General features: G+C 43.0%; 1 protein-coding gene across 3 annotated transcripts; it reads right to left on the reverse strand.

Annotated features, from left to right (window-relative positions):
• Positions 1-1,012: 1,012 nt before the first annotated feature.
• On the reverse strand, positions 1,013-11,612 carry LOC139388285 (EWS RNA-binding protein 1a). 3 transcript variants are annotated; one of them, XM_071134859.1, is made up of 16 exons: positions 11,511-11,612; positions 10,879-10,915; positions 10,658-10,712; positions 10,339-10,465; positions 9,752-9,953; positions 9,108-9,412; positions 8,831-9,017; positions 4,431-4,468; positions 3,850-3,867; positions 3,641-3,774; positions 3,401-3,530; positions 3,139-3,258; positions 2,142-2,310; positions 1,961-2,055; positions 1,619-1,856; positions 1,013-1,390 (listed from the first exon to the last, which is right to left on the reverse strand). In XM_071134859.1, the coding sequence occupies exons 1-16, from the start codon at positions 11,524-11,526 to the stop codon at positions 1,351-1,353; spliced, it is 1,911 nt and encodes a 636-aa protein (XP_070990960.1). In that variant the 5' UTR covers positions 11,527-11,612; the 3' UTR covers positions 1,013-1,350. The 3 variants fall into 3 exon arrangements, with proteins under 3 accessions (XP_070990960.1, XP_070990961.1, XP_070990963.1); XM_071134860.1 differs by having other exon boundaries at positions 1,017-1,390; positions 3,641-3,756; XM_071134862.1 differs by lacking the exon at positions 11,511-11,612 and having other exon boundaries at positions 1,017-1,390; positions 3,641-3,756; positions 9,135-9,412; positions 10,879-10,931.
• Positions 11,613-13,589: the final 1,977 nt, after the last annotated feature.

Consider the following 13,589-nt stretch of genomic DNA (forward strand, 5'->3'; position numbering starts at 1 on the left):
TTCCTATTCGTTTTGCAACTAATTTCATGTATGTTTTCATGGAAAAGGACATTTCTAAGTGACCCCAAAATTGAACAGTAGTGTATATTTTCTATTTTAGATTAATCAGTTGCCTCCCTTTGCCTTGATAACAGCTTTGCACACTCTCAACCAGCTTCACCTGGAATGCTTTTCCAGCTGTCTTGAAGGAGCACTTGTTGGCTGCTTTTCCTTCACTCTGCAGTCCAACTCATCCCAAACCATCTCAATTGGGTTGTGGTCAGGTGATTGTGGAGGCCAGGGCATCTGATGCAGCACCCCATCACTCTCCTTCTTGGTCAAATAGCCCTTACACAACCTGATGATGTGTTGGATCATTGTTCTGTTGATAGTGATAGTCCCACTATGCACAAAGCAGATGGGATGGCGTATCACTGCAGAATGCTGTGGTAGACATGCTGGTTAAGTGTGCCTTGAATTCTCAATAAATCAGTGTTACCAGCAAAGCATCCCCACACCATCACACCTCCATGCTTCACGGTGGGAATCACACACAGAGATCATCCATTCACCCACTCTGCGTCTCACTAAGACAAAAATCTCAAATTTGGGCTTAGACCAATGGACAGAGTTCCACCGGTCTAATTTCAATTGCTCGTGTTTCTTGGCCAAAGCATGTCTCTTCTTAGTGTTCTTTAGTGGTTTCTTTGCAGCAAATTGACCACACTAGCTTCTATACTTGAGAAGACTCATGAGCCCATAGGCTTACTGGTAAAATTACCAAGGGGCATTGTAATTCCATCACTTGAAGCATGATGTCGCCATAGGATAAGCATAATCAATATGTACAACTCCTTTGAGCAAGCATACATCGTGGGCCCATCTCTCGAATGTCATGGTAAGCTAGACAGTCTGCGTACCTATCCAGCCGCCCACAATGAGACGTCCACATTTCCTTAAATCTGTAGTGAAACGATGATCAGTCCATTACTGAATCAGTAGACAAACCCCTTTTCCAGGAAAGACAAGAGACTACGTTTTCACATTTTTTTAATTCAACATGGTCAGAGGGGAGGGCAGAATAGGTAAAAAAAAAATGTTTTGCTCATCAAGGTTTCACAAATACAATCTCACAATTTATCTGTACACAACAGCATGCATTTGCCACAGGTTCACAAATGTTCAACCAGACAGGAACAAAAAAAGACAAATAACACTTGTAAAAATAAAATTAAAAAAGGTCACCGAAGTTGACTATAGAACCACAAATTCCCACCATTAACCATTTATAAATATGGAGATACAAGTTTAAAATGTTCATTTAAAAATAAATCCTGTATAACATGGGAATTTATTCAAGCGTTGTATCCTTCAGTAGGGACGACCTCTGCGGTCCTGGCGATGGTCTCCCCTGGAGTGAATAAACATTTCCGTTAACAACCTTGACCGATTTATTCAAAACAGCTTTCAGAATTTATTTTGGACTTCCGCTTTTCATTAATTCAGGCTTACAATGCAATCAAGTAACTTCTGTTGCCAAAATGTGAAACTATGTGGGGGTTTAAATGTGAGCACCCCAAGTGGGCATTAGAAGCTTGTTTGATGGGAGCTGGCTGAATGTGAATAATACTTTACTCACTTCATTTCCATCATCTTGCCAGGGGGGCCCATACCCCTCCTGCCTCGGCCACCCATGTCATCCATGGGAGGGCCACCACGGCCCCTGCCGCCGAAACTTCCTCTTTCCATGCCACCACGTCCTCTGAATCCACGATCACCACCCCTGCCTCCACGGAAGCCTCCAGGGCCCCCTGGACCGCCACGGTCCATCCCTCCACGCCCACGCATGCCTGGGCCACCCCTACCACGATCGCCACCTAGAAACAAGACAGTGTTGGTTGGAAGACAGACATTGTATAGCTTTCCCCCTACTACTTAAATGTATCCTTCATGAAGTAGATATTTTTAAGCAAAGCATTACCTGAAGGGGAGAAAGGTGGCCCAAAGCCTTCTGGTTTGGGTGATTTGCACTGGTTACACTCCATTCTCCAGGCAAAGTTCTGGTTACCGCAGCCCCTGCAATCATAAGCCTCAGTCAGGACTACCCCAAACCACAGAGAAAGGCAGTTAAAGACTGAACAATTTACTTTGTTAGTACTCACTCTTTAGGGCACTCCCAGTCTCCTGCTCTCTGCTGCATGTTGCCCCCTGAGGGACCACCTCTACCCATGCCATGAGGACTGCCCATGCCACGGGGACCACCCCTGGGGATAAATCCGCCACGCTCCCCACCGCGTCCCATTGGACCACCACGGCTCATCATTCCTGGCCCTAAGAGTGACCAATGGATAACAAACAGTCAGTATTCAGAATGTTACACTGAGTTTGAGACCAACTTTTACCACCATCTACTAATTGCCAAGTATACATTACATCTCAAATATATTTTCTATCTACCAAGATGCAAATTGGTAAGGGCCCAACAAACAATTCACACAGAAACAGAAAAACAAGTCAAGAAAGTGTCTACTTTCAGAGAACAAGTATATTATAAACAAGATTAATCTCAATACTCACAACTTTCTAAAGCACAAACAGAAAATAGTGCCCTGGGGTGGGGAAGTCAGGCTCGTTGGTCTGGGTTTAAGGTTCATTAAGATACTCTTTAGTTTCCTGGTTTTGGATTTCCCCATTATTTTTTCCAGGGTGGCTAACAGTGTTTCATGTGATGGGAGAGTTTGTAAAGCAAATGCCCACCCGATTGATACAAATCATCATATTCTGCCAGGTAGGCCTACTTTGCAGTCAATATTTCATAGGGAAGATTTTTGGGAAAACCTTTAAAAATTACTGTTTAGTGGCTACACAACACAGGTGCACAGAAATGTGTGGTAGGAAACATGACTCACTGATGCATTATTGTCATACATTTTTAAACTAATCAATAACTACTTTTGTAATAAGTTCACCACGTTTAACTTTGTGCTCAGTCCATAGGCATGATTCACGTGGATGGTCCATTGAGATAACGGCGATTGCCAAAAAGCAATACGTTTTCACATCCCGAAAGATATCCTAAAATGCTACAAGTGAAACAGATACAGAACCATTTAGAAATGTCCATTCCAGATGTGTGGAACAGGATTTGGCAGAACATACCTCCACGGTTCATCATGCCTCCCCGGTCACCCCTCATGGACATGCCTCCTCGCATCATCCCCATCATGGGCTTACGGCGAGCCATCGACACCTTTAGCTTCTTCCCCTGAAAGTCTTTGCCTAGGTAGAAGGGAGAAGATAGGTACATATTCAATACCAACATTTACTGAAAGAACTCTGCTAAGATTATGCATGAAGCCCTAAAAACTATCAAGGGGCAATCAGAGGGCCTCTGTTAGTACCCCCCCAAAAAGACACTCACCATCAAACCACTCAACTGCAGCTTTGGCGCATGGGGGCTCATCATAAGACAAAGTACAATCACCCTTTGGTTTCCCAGAATCTTTGTCGGTGTAAATGTTGATAGCAGGCAGACCTGTGCGCTTGTTGATCTGAAAGATGGAAAACAGTTAAATCACCCAATTCTTCAGTCAATACTTTTCAAAAGCCTGTGATAACATTTAGGAAAGGCCTCCAAACTGCATCAGAGTCCAGTACCAACCCTGATTATTCCACTATGCTTGAAAAAGTCAGCGACTTCGGGCAGCGTTGCATTCTCCGTCAGGCCAGTGATGTAAATAGTGTTGTTCTCAGAGTCATCCTGTTCCTCTGGGCGTCCTGTAGACAGAGTAAGGCCTGTTTAAAAATAAACATTTATAAATTGACGCACACAAACAGTGCTGGGTTTGATACATGGCATGATGAACTCACCTGTGTCTGAGTCTGGTCCTATTGCCCATCCACAAAGAGAGAAGACAAGAGACCAAACATTAGTAAGCACATTTGCCTGATCTATCCCACATGCTGCAGGTTGACTTTACCCTGGCACACATGCTCCTCTGAGCATTCCCCTTTGTATAAAAATAAACATGGTGTTGCAACCTTAGAAATTAGATTCTTGAAACCCAATTTGGGCAAATATATAAAAAGTGTTTTCAAATGAACTGAACACCCAAAACACCTAAGGCTGAAAATTAACCTACTTTGAAAGTTAAATAATCAAAAGACCACATTCACAAAATAAATATTTAGAAAAGTGGTGAAAAGCCTAATGGCTTCATTGGCTTGGGGCAGCATATAAAAAAATATCAGTGGGAACACTTTAAAAATAATAATCAAGTGGACGCTTGATATTGAAAATACCCTCAAAGCAGTGTGAGAAAAACCCTAATGAACCAGCCATATATTTTTTGTTTTCCCCTTTGGCTAGAAAATACAACAAGTAGATACAAATGTATACATGTGTTAGGTGGTCTAGTGTATTATCGTCTTGTAATTGTCATTAAACTTACCACCAGGCTTACTGAAGCCACCTCTGTCTCCAGTGATGCTGGGGGAATAAGCGGAGATATGAAGACGATATCCCTTTAACAGCCACTTTGTACCACATAGGGATGGGGGAGATTTGGCACAGTTCTGACTAGCTCTTATTTATAAAATGCCCAAGAAACTAACTTAGCCATTAACCCCCCAAAAGACACTGAATCTTTAAAGGAACTATAGAATCTTGACAGGGGTAGGGGTCTATACAACGTTTGTGATCTATGGGTTCCCTTGCTGAATACAATATATGAACTCAAGCGGCATAACTTTCTACGAGTATCAATGTTTGGCATAATGGGGTGGCTTTAATCTTTATTACCTCTGGGGTAGAAAACCCTTGTATTTTACACAACAGGATATATTTGAATTGTTTCAGATGCAGCTCAAGTTACAGGCCAGTGATCTAATTGGATTTGAAAAGTACTATACAACCATCATTTGTTCATAGACTTCAGGCTTAGAGGATAAGGTCATTATAAAAACTAACCCCCCCCCCCCACAAAATGCCATAACATGGGAGCCTTTACTATTCAGAGCTGTACCTGAGACAATTGTTACAAATAACTTAAGGTACATTCAATCATTTCAAGTAAAATTTCAGCCAATAAACACATTGTTTTACACAATATTTTTTGATTACACAAAGCAAAAAAATGCAACCAATAATTGTCACTAAATAACATTTTGCTTTCTAAAAATGTTTTTTCCCCCCCATTGATGACATTGACTTTTTTGGGGGACATTTTGGCCACCTCTTGTTGACACCACCGATATTGTCCCCTTTTCAAAAGGCTGCTGGCACAGACCCAGAACTGAGTTGTGGTACTGTAAAAGTATTGGTGTGTTTACATGGATCTCACTTTGTTACCTGTAGCATATAAATGCGACAAAGCATGTTAAAGAAAAGTGCACTTCAGCAATACATTTGAAGTTATACCATTTTTACACTTATTTGTTTCTTACCTGTGTGTAAGAAAGGTGAATGAATTGCATTTGTGATTATTGGGGTAATTAAACATTAAGTATGTTCAGTGCAAACTAAGGTAAAGGTGCCTCTGATTTTAAACCTTTTGATTTGACCAATGCAATAAGCACTGGTAGACGATAGTGATATAAATAGATAGCCTTGAAGTGACAAAGCAATGCATTCACCTTTTTTTTTTTTTTAAATTTTTTTTTACAAATACACCCCCACCCCCGAACAAATATTCAGAGGTGTATGCTTTAGACCATTTCACTAAAATGTTGACATACTGAACGACTAACATCAAAACCTAACATGGCTAAATGCATAACTGTACTTTATGTATACAGGTTGAGCTACAGTGGGGCAAAAAAGTATTTAGTCAGCCACCAATTGTGCAAGTTCTCCCATTTAAAAAGATGAGGCCTGTAATTTTCATAGGTACACTTCAACTATGACAGACAAAATGAGACAAAAATAATCCAGAAAATCACATTGTAGGATTTTTAATGAATTATTTGCAAATTATGGTGGAAAATAAGTATTTGGTCAATAACAAAAGTTTCTCAATACTTTGTTATATACCCTTTGTTGGCAATGACAGAGGTCAAACGTTTTCTGTAAGTCTTCACAAGGTTTTCACACACTGTTGCTGGTATTTTGGCCCATTCCTCTATGCAGATCTCCTCTAGAGCAGTGATGTTTTGGGGCTGTTGCTGGGCAACACGGACTTTCAACTCCCTCCAAAGATTTTCTATGGGGTTGAGATCTGGGGACTGGCTAGGCCACTCCAGGACCTTGAAATGCTTCTTACGAAGCCACTCCTTCGTTGCCCGGGCGGTGTGTTCGGGATCATTGTCATGCTGAAAGACCCAGCCACGTTACATCTTCAATGCCCTTGCTGATGGAAGGAGGTTTTCACTCAAAATCTCACAATACATGGCCCCATTTATTCTTTCCTTTACACAGATCAGTCGTCCTGGTCCCTTTGCAGAAAAACAGCCGCAAAGCATGATGTTTCCATCCCCATGCTTCACAGTAGGTATGGTGTTCTTTGGATGCAACTCAGCATTCTTTGTACTCCAAACACAACGAGATGAGTTTTTACCAAAAAGTTATATTTTGGTTTCATCTGACCATATGACATTCTCCCAATCTTCTGGATCATCCAAATGCTCTCTAGCAAACTTCAGACGGGCCTGGACATGGACTGGCTTAAGCAGGGGGACACGTCTGGCACTGCAGGATTTGAGTCCCTGGCGGTGTAGTGTGTTACTGATGGTAGGCTTTCTTACTTTGGTCCCAGCTCTCTGCAGGTCATTCACTAGCCCCCCCCCCCCCCCCCGTGGTTCTGGGATTTTTGCTCACCGTTCTTGTGATCATTTTGACCCCACAGGGTGAGATCTTGCGTGGAGCCCCAGATCGAGGGAGATTATCAGTGGTCTTGTATGTCTTCCATTTCCTAATAATTGCTCCCAGTAGATTTCTTCAAACCAAGCTGCTTACCTATTGCAGATTCAGTCTTCCCAGCCTGGTGCAGGTCTACAATTTTGTTTCTGGTGTCCTTTGACAGCTCTTTGGTCTTGGCCATAGTGGAGTTTGGAGTGTGACTGTTTGAGGTTGTGGACAGGTGTCATTTATACTGATAACAAGTTCAAACAGGTGCCATTAATACAGGTAACGAGTGGAGGACAGAGGAGCTACAGAAGTTACAGGTCTGAGAGCCAGAAATCTTGCTTGTTTGTAGGTGACCAAATACTTATTTTCCACCATTATTTGCAAATAAATTCATTAAAAATCCTACAATGTTACTTTCTGGATTTTTCTCATTTTGTCTGTCATAGTGGAAGTGTACCTATGATGAAAATTACAGGCCTCATCTTTTTAAGTGGGAGAACTTGCACAATTGGTGGCTGACTAAATCCTTTTTTGTCCCACTGTATAAGTTCCCAAGTGTATGTCCAGCTCACACAATTGTAGCATGGTATACCTAAAGGAGTGCCAAAGTCTACACAAACTAAATACCTTCAAAATGAGAAATGGCTAAATCTATAGAAAATTATTTCCTGAATTCAAAAAAATAAAGACCAGAAATATTTAATTAATTTCACTCATAGTCCCATTATAATAACATGTGGTTGAATAGCCTATCCAAAATGCACTCCTTCATGACCATTTATTTGAATGTGACCTGAAGTGCCCTCATTCAAAAAGGCCTTACTGGCATCCTTGTAGAATAAACACACCTGCCACTTATTATCCCAACTGACTTTGGCTCTTGTGTGCTCCTGTGATTGAAAATAATTTCCACAGGAAAATTTCTCTCAACATTGGCTACCCAGAAGATGGCCAACTGGTACTTGCTTGACAAAGTTCAGTTGGGAGAGTCTAGGTCACATCTCAAACTAATTCCACGGATGGCCGAGTGTCAGCGGATTTACACTCCTTTTAACTCAATTGAAGAATTAAGGTCACCAATTAGTAAGGAACTCCCCTCACCTGGTTGTCTCGGTCTTAATTGAAGGAAAAAATTAAAACCAGCAGATACTATGCCCTCCGTGGAATGAGTGACACCCCTAGACTAGGGGGCCAAAGGGGAGATATTTGCTGATGGTCCTTTAGCTTGTGGATACCTTCTTACCTTTGGCCATACAGTGGGAGGGCTGAGAGCAGCAACCAGTGGCACAACATACATACATAACAAGGGTGATGACTGATTTCACATAATATTTTAAAGGATGTGGTCATCAAGCTATACTGAATAAAAATAACACGCAAAAATGTCAAAAGGAGTTACAGTTCATAAGGAAATCAGTCCATTGAAATAAATGTGTTAAGCCCTAATCTATGGATTTCACATGACTGGGAATACAGATATGCATCGGTTGGTCTCAGATAACTTAGTGTTTGTTGTCCACAGCTTATGCCTGCCCATACCGTCACCCCACTCACTATGGGGCACTCTTAACATGGACATAAACATTAAATTATCTGGCAACAGCTCGTGGACATTCCTGCAGCCAGCATGCCAACTGCATGGCAATGGAAAAATGCTAAATAGGGATGTTAACAAATGTATGCACATTTGAAAGAAATAAGCCTTTTGTACATATGGAACATTTCTGGGATCTTTCATAGTAACTCATGAAACATGGGACCATCACTTTACATTCAGCATTTATATTTTTGTTCAGTGTAGTATAAAATGTAACCTACATCCTATGCCTCAACTCCCCACATAATTCCAACAGCAGAAATCATGTGTATCATGCCTTTCTGCCGAGCTTAATTTGACTAACTGCCCTATCCAGTGAGGGGTGATGTGCCACTCTCAGCCCTGTGCAGGCCTCACTCTGCTCCTGTAGGAGAAAAGGTTTGCTGAAGTGAGGATGGGCGAGCACTTACCCCATGCCTCTGCTCATTCCACCACGCATGCCGCCACCACGCATCATCCCGCCGCGGTCAAACCCCCCACGGCCGCGGCCCCGGCTCTCCCCCCCACCCATTCCTCGGCCCTCACCGCGGCCCCTATATCCACCCGAGTCTGGCCCCGAGTAGCCCCCTCCGTTGGAATGATCCTGCCTGTAGTTGCCTGGGGAGAGAGCAGACAGTTAAGACCCACCACAATTAAGAACTATGAAGATAAACCAGTATAAAAATCATACAATGCCATAAGACTTACTGTACTGGCTAGGTGTTCTATATTCACCCTGCTGACCATAGCTGCCTCCTGGTCCACCCTGTTGTCCATACTGGCTGGCAGGTGGCTGACTGTAGGACCCCCCGGACGTGGGAGCATAGCTGGAAGGTGGGGCCTGTTGCTGGGGTGGAGGGGCCTGTGGCGCCTGGTAACCGACACCCTGTTGGGTGTAGCCACTCTGCTGGCTCTGGTATCCACCACCTTGTGGCGGCTGGGAGTATGAGCCCTGCTGGGGTGCCTGAGAGTAGGAGTTCTGCTCATAGCTGGTGGGTGGCTGGCTGCTGTAGCTGTGGGGACAGGAGATGAGGACAAGAGAAATTGGGTCAAACCTCCAGATGGCATAATGCAGCTTGGTCTTTCTCAGATTAGTAAATACATGGCATTTGGCTTCACTCGCAATAACAACTGCTAAATGTGTATGATCAATAACATCTTATTTGATGGGTGGGATACTACCAACGCAAAGGATCATAAGTTAGATTCCCAGTACATGCGTGACTAAGTTACTTTGGATTAAAGTACCTGCCAAATGGCACATACCAGAACACTGGTTAATATGATAAAGGAGCTTGAGCTGACAGTTAAGCAAATGTTTAAGAGTGAAATTTGAGGGCTCAAAGACACACCTGGGTGGTGCTCCAGCGGCCGGCTGCTGCCCATATCCCTGGTATGCAGTCTGGGCTCCATATCCACCCTGGACCCCATAAGAGCCCTGGCTGCTGCTGCTGGTGGTGGCAGCAGCAGGGGCTGCAGCATACCCTGCAGCTCCATACCCCTGGGTTGGCTGGCTGTAACCCTGGGGGGCAGCAGGAGTGGTGGCATAACCAGCTGAGAGGAGAAAAACAAAAGTCAGTGTTAAACTGCATACACAAGCCCCAGCTGCCCCACAACAAACTAGGGGCTAATTCAGGGGGTGGGCAATGCCAGTCCCTGAGGGCCTGATTGGTGTCAGTTTTGCCCCAGCTAACACATCTGACTCCAAAAATCACCTAATCATGATCTTCAGTTTAGAATGCCATTTGAATATCAGCTGTGTTTGCTAGGGATGGAGAAAGCCAGGCCCTCGGGGACTGGAGTTGCCCACCCTTTGGCTAGTGGCATAGAACTGTACATTTCAATGCGTGCTGGGCTCAAAAAAAGTTGTATAGCTTTTGAATACAATGCATTTCAGTTAGTGGACCATGTTTTTATCGGAATAGATAGATGTTATCACCTGCAGCGGGTGGCTGCTGACTGTAACCCTGTTGAGCGTAGCCACTTGAGGTGCTACCACCCTGGGGATAGGTTGACTCAGTCGGCTGGCTGTATGACCCATATCCCTGCGGTTGGCCATAACTCGGCTGAAAAACAACAGATGTCAACTATCGATAATCCAACATCATTACAGATCAGTTGTTTCTCCAGAAAAAAACTGTTTCTGAAAACTGGAGAAGCTTCAGATTGTGTTAATTCATTGAGTCCGTTCAGATCATTGAACCCTAAAGAGCTAGGGGCTATGGAAAGGGGCTTTGGTCAGAACAAAAGTAGCCTACCTGTGTGTTTTGTCCATAGCCAGCCTGAGAGGGCGGAGCCACATAGGAGCCATACCTACAAAAATAAAACAGCCTTAGTGCTCTACTCCACCCCCCACCATCTTCATTGACTCGTCAATACAACAATTGTCGTCGAGTCAGACAAATGTTCGCGGATTACTATCAACGCGATAAACAGTTAAATTATATACATTCGTTTTTCAGTGCAAGAATACACTTACCCCGGTTGGCCTCCTGCCTGTCCATAGGAGCTGTAGTCTGCAAAATACAACATAACCATGAGGACAGTTCCATTTTGATAATAAATGGCATCATGAACATGCTTCTTTAATTCTTTACCATGTCAAAATTACCAATTGTTTGTGGAAAATGCAGTCTCCAAAACCTGGCTATTAGTTGACAAACAAAGCCCAATTCAAGAAATGGCCGCCTTTATCAGCTTGTTTTACAGTGTCCATACCAACTAACCTTAGAACAGGCGCGCATTCGCTCAGCTAACGAAAAAGCTAGTTAGCTAACGTTAACTAGTAAGAGCCATCGGACAATACTATAGTTAGAACTAGCAAACTAGAGGAATGAGATGCAAGTTTCACGGGAAAATAACTCCCAACCTGTTCAAAAACAGTTATAGGCTTGGGGTTTTGAAAATGTAATTCCAAAATGCAATAGCAGTTATAGCTAGTTAGCTAGCATTAAAAGCTAGCGAAAGAACCCCTCCCCCATACAAGGTAATGTAGCTAAATGGCTCGCACTGCACATAACGGTACTTAACTGCTGCCTACATGTCTAATACCTAATATTTAAATTGATAATGTGACATGTAGACGAATTAATACGGTTTAAAAATCCTTACCCGCTGTTGATGCCATTTCAATGTCTGGTCTTCACAGAATGTTCTTCTCTCTATTCAGGCACGCGCAGCTGGCCTGGTTTTAAACGAAGGCGGACCTAACTGAAAGGGACGGTCTTCTTCTTGTTCGTTGTGGGGTTATCGGCGGTTGGCATACAACGCTTTGGTACATTATCGCCACTTATTGCACTGGAGTGTGGGACAGAGACAGGGAGATAATGAATCCTACCTGCCAGCCCCGTTACTCTTAAAAATTATTATACAATATTTGAGACTATATCTAACGACGTTCTACTCAATATACTCTTTAAACTAATTTCCTGTATCCCGTTCTTATTCATACTAGATCTCAGTCTCTCTCTTTCCCTCTGATACTACCCACACTGTAGCAATACATGCTCCACAGTCTCTGTTTCCTGGAAATAATCACACTTTCCTGTTGGATGCTTTCCTATCACATTTAAAGTCTCAGGTGTGTCTTCGGGACAAGTCTCTGAAAATCCTTGAGTGGCAAAGCCAAAGCCCGGACTTCTGGAATATTTCTGGAGAGACCTGAAAATAAGTGTGCAGCAACGCTCCCCATACAACCTGACAGAGCTTGAGAGGATCTGCAGAGAAAAATTAGAGAAACTCCCCAAATACAGGTGTGCCAAGCTTGTAGCGTCATACCCAAGAAGACTCACTGCTTTAATCGCTGCCTAAGATGCTTCAACATAGTACTGAGTAAAGGGTCTGAATACTTTTGTAAATGTGATATTTCAGTTTTTTTTATTTGATAAATTAGCAAACATTTCTAAAAACATGTTTATACTTTATCATTATGGTGTATTGTGAGTAGATTGGTGAGGGAAAAAAACAATTTATTCAATTTTAGAATAAGGCTGTAACATAACAAAATGTGGAAAAGGTCAAGGGGTCTGAATACTTTCCTGAATGCACTTTACATGGTCCTCAATGAGGAACGCCCAGCCCCCCACTCCTTTCCCGTCACATTTAACACCTTCTTACACTTTCCCACCACTCTCTCAATGTGTTAGTCCAGTGTTAAAGTATACCCCAAGGAACCTGAAGGACCCCACCTTCTACAAGTTTCTCCCATATAACCTCAAGCGTACCTCATCTCACACCCTCCTCCTGGTAGAGAACACTGTCTGAGTTTTCTCGACAGAGAATCTGAATCCCCACAGCTCTACCTCATCAATTACTTCCTGTACCTTCCTGACTATGTACGGCAGTTCTTCCCCTCTCCCAAAAGGCCCCGTCATCTGCAAATAATGACCGCCCAATGTCTGAGAGTAAACGTCACTGATCATGATTGACAACAACTATCTGATGCTGTCTGGTCCAAAAGAGTATGACATTGTTGCCGCCCATAGCATTGTTTGCAAGGGAAGCCAGCGAGCATTTGGCCTCCCTTGATAAAAAAAAGTATAACATAATAGCCAATCAGCGTTGAGCTAAACTGATTGAGCTCAACTGTGAATGGTCTTGGCGCAACAAAAATGAAACTGTGTACTGTATGACAGAGTGATAGACAGTGTACTGCATGACATAGTGATAGACCATTTACTGTATGACAGAGTGTTAGACAGTATACTGGTTGAATTTATTCTGCCACTGTGTCTTCTTATTGTCTCTGCCTTTAAGCCTATATATAATCACAGTGGCAAGGCATATGAACTAACAAGTTATAGAGAAAACAACGCAATTATCACAACACATAGGTTGTAATATGGCTTTTTTCCTAGCTTCCCCAGTGATTTTACCTACGCATCGCTACTGCTCATACCCCCATAATATCAAGCTTGATTAACAACCTCTCCTTCCACATCATATCATATGCCTTCTCCACATCAAAAAAGACAGCTACAACAGTCTCCTTGTTCACCTGAGCCTTCCTGACCTCTGATTCTAAGCAGAGCACTGGGTCCATAGTCCCCCCCCCCCCCCCCTTCCTGAACCCACTAGTCCCCTTCCCCTTCAGGAAGTAAGTTAGCCTTTCCGTAATCATACATTCCATAATCTTACATACATGTGATGTTAAAACTATTGGCTGATGGCTTCGTTGGGTCCTTCCCTGAC

This window comes from Oncorhynchus clarkii, chromosome 29, assembly GCF_045791955.1.
Source record: "Oncorhynchus clarkii lewisi isolate Uvic-CL-2024 chromosome 29, UVic_Ocla_1.0, whole genome shotgun sequence".
NCBI lineage: Eukaryota > Metazoa > Chordata > Actinopteri > Salmoniformes > Salmonidae > Oncorhynchus > Oncorhynchus clarkii.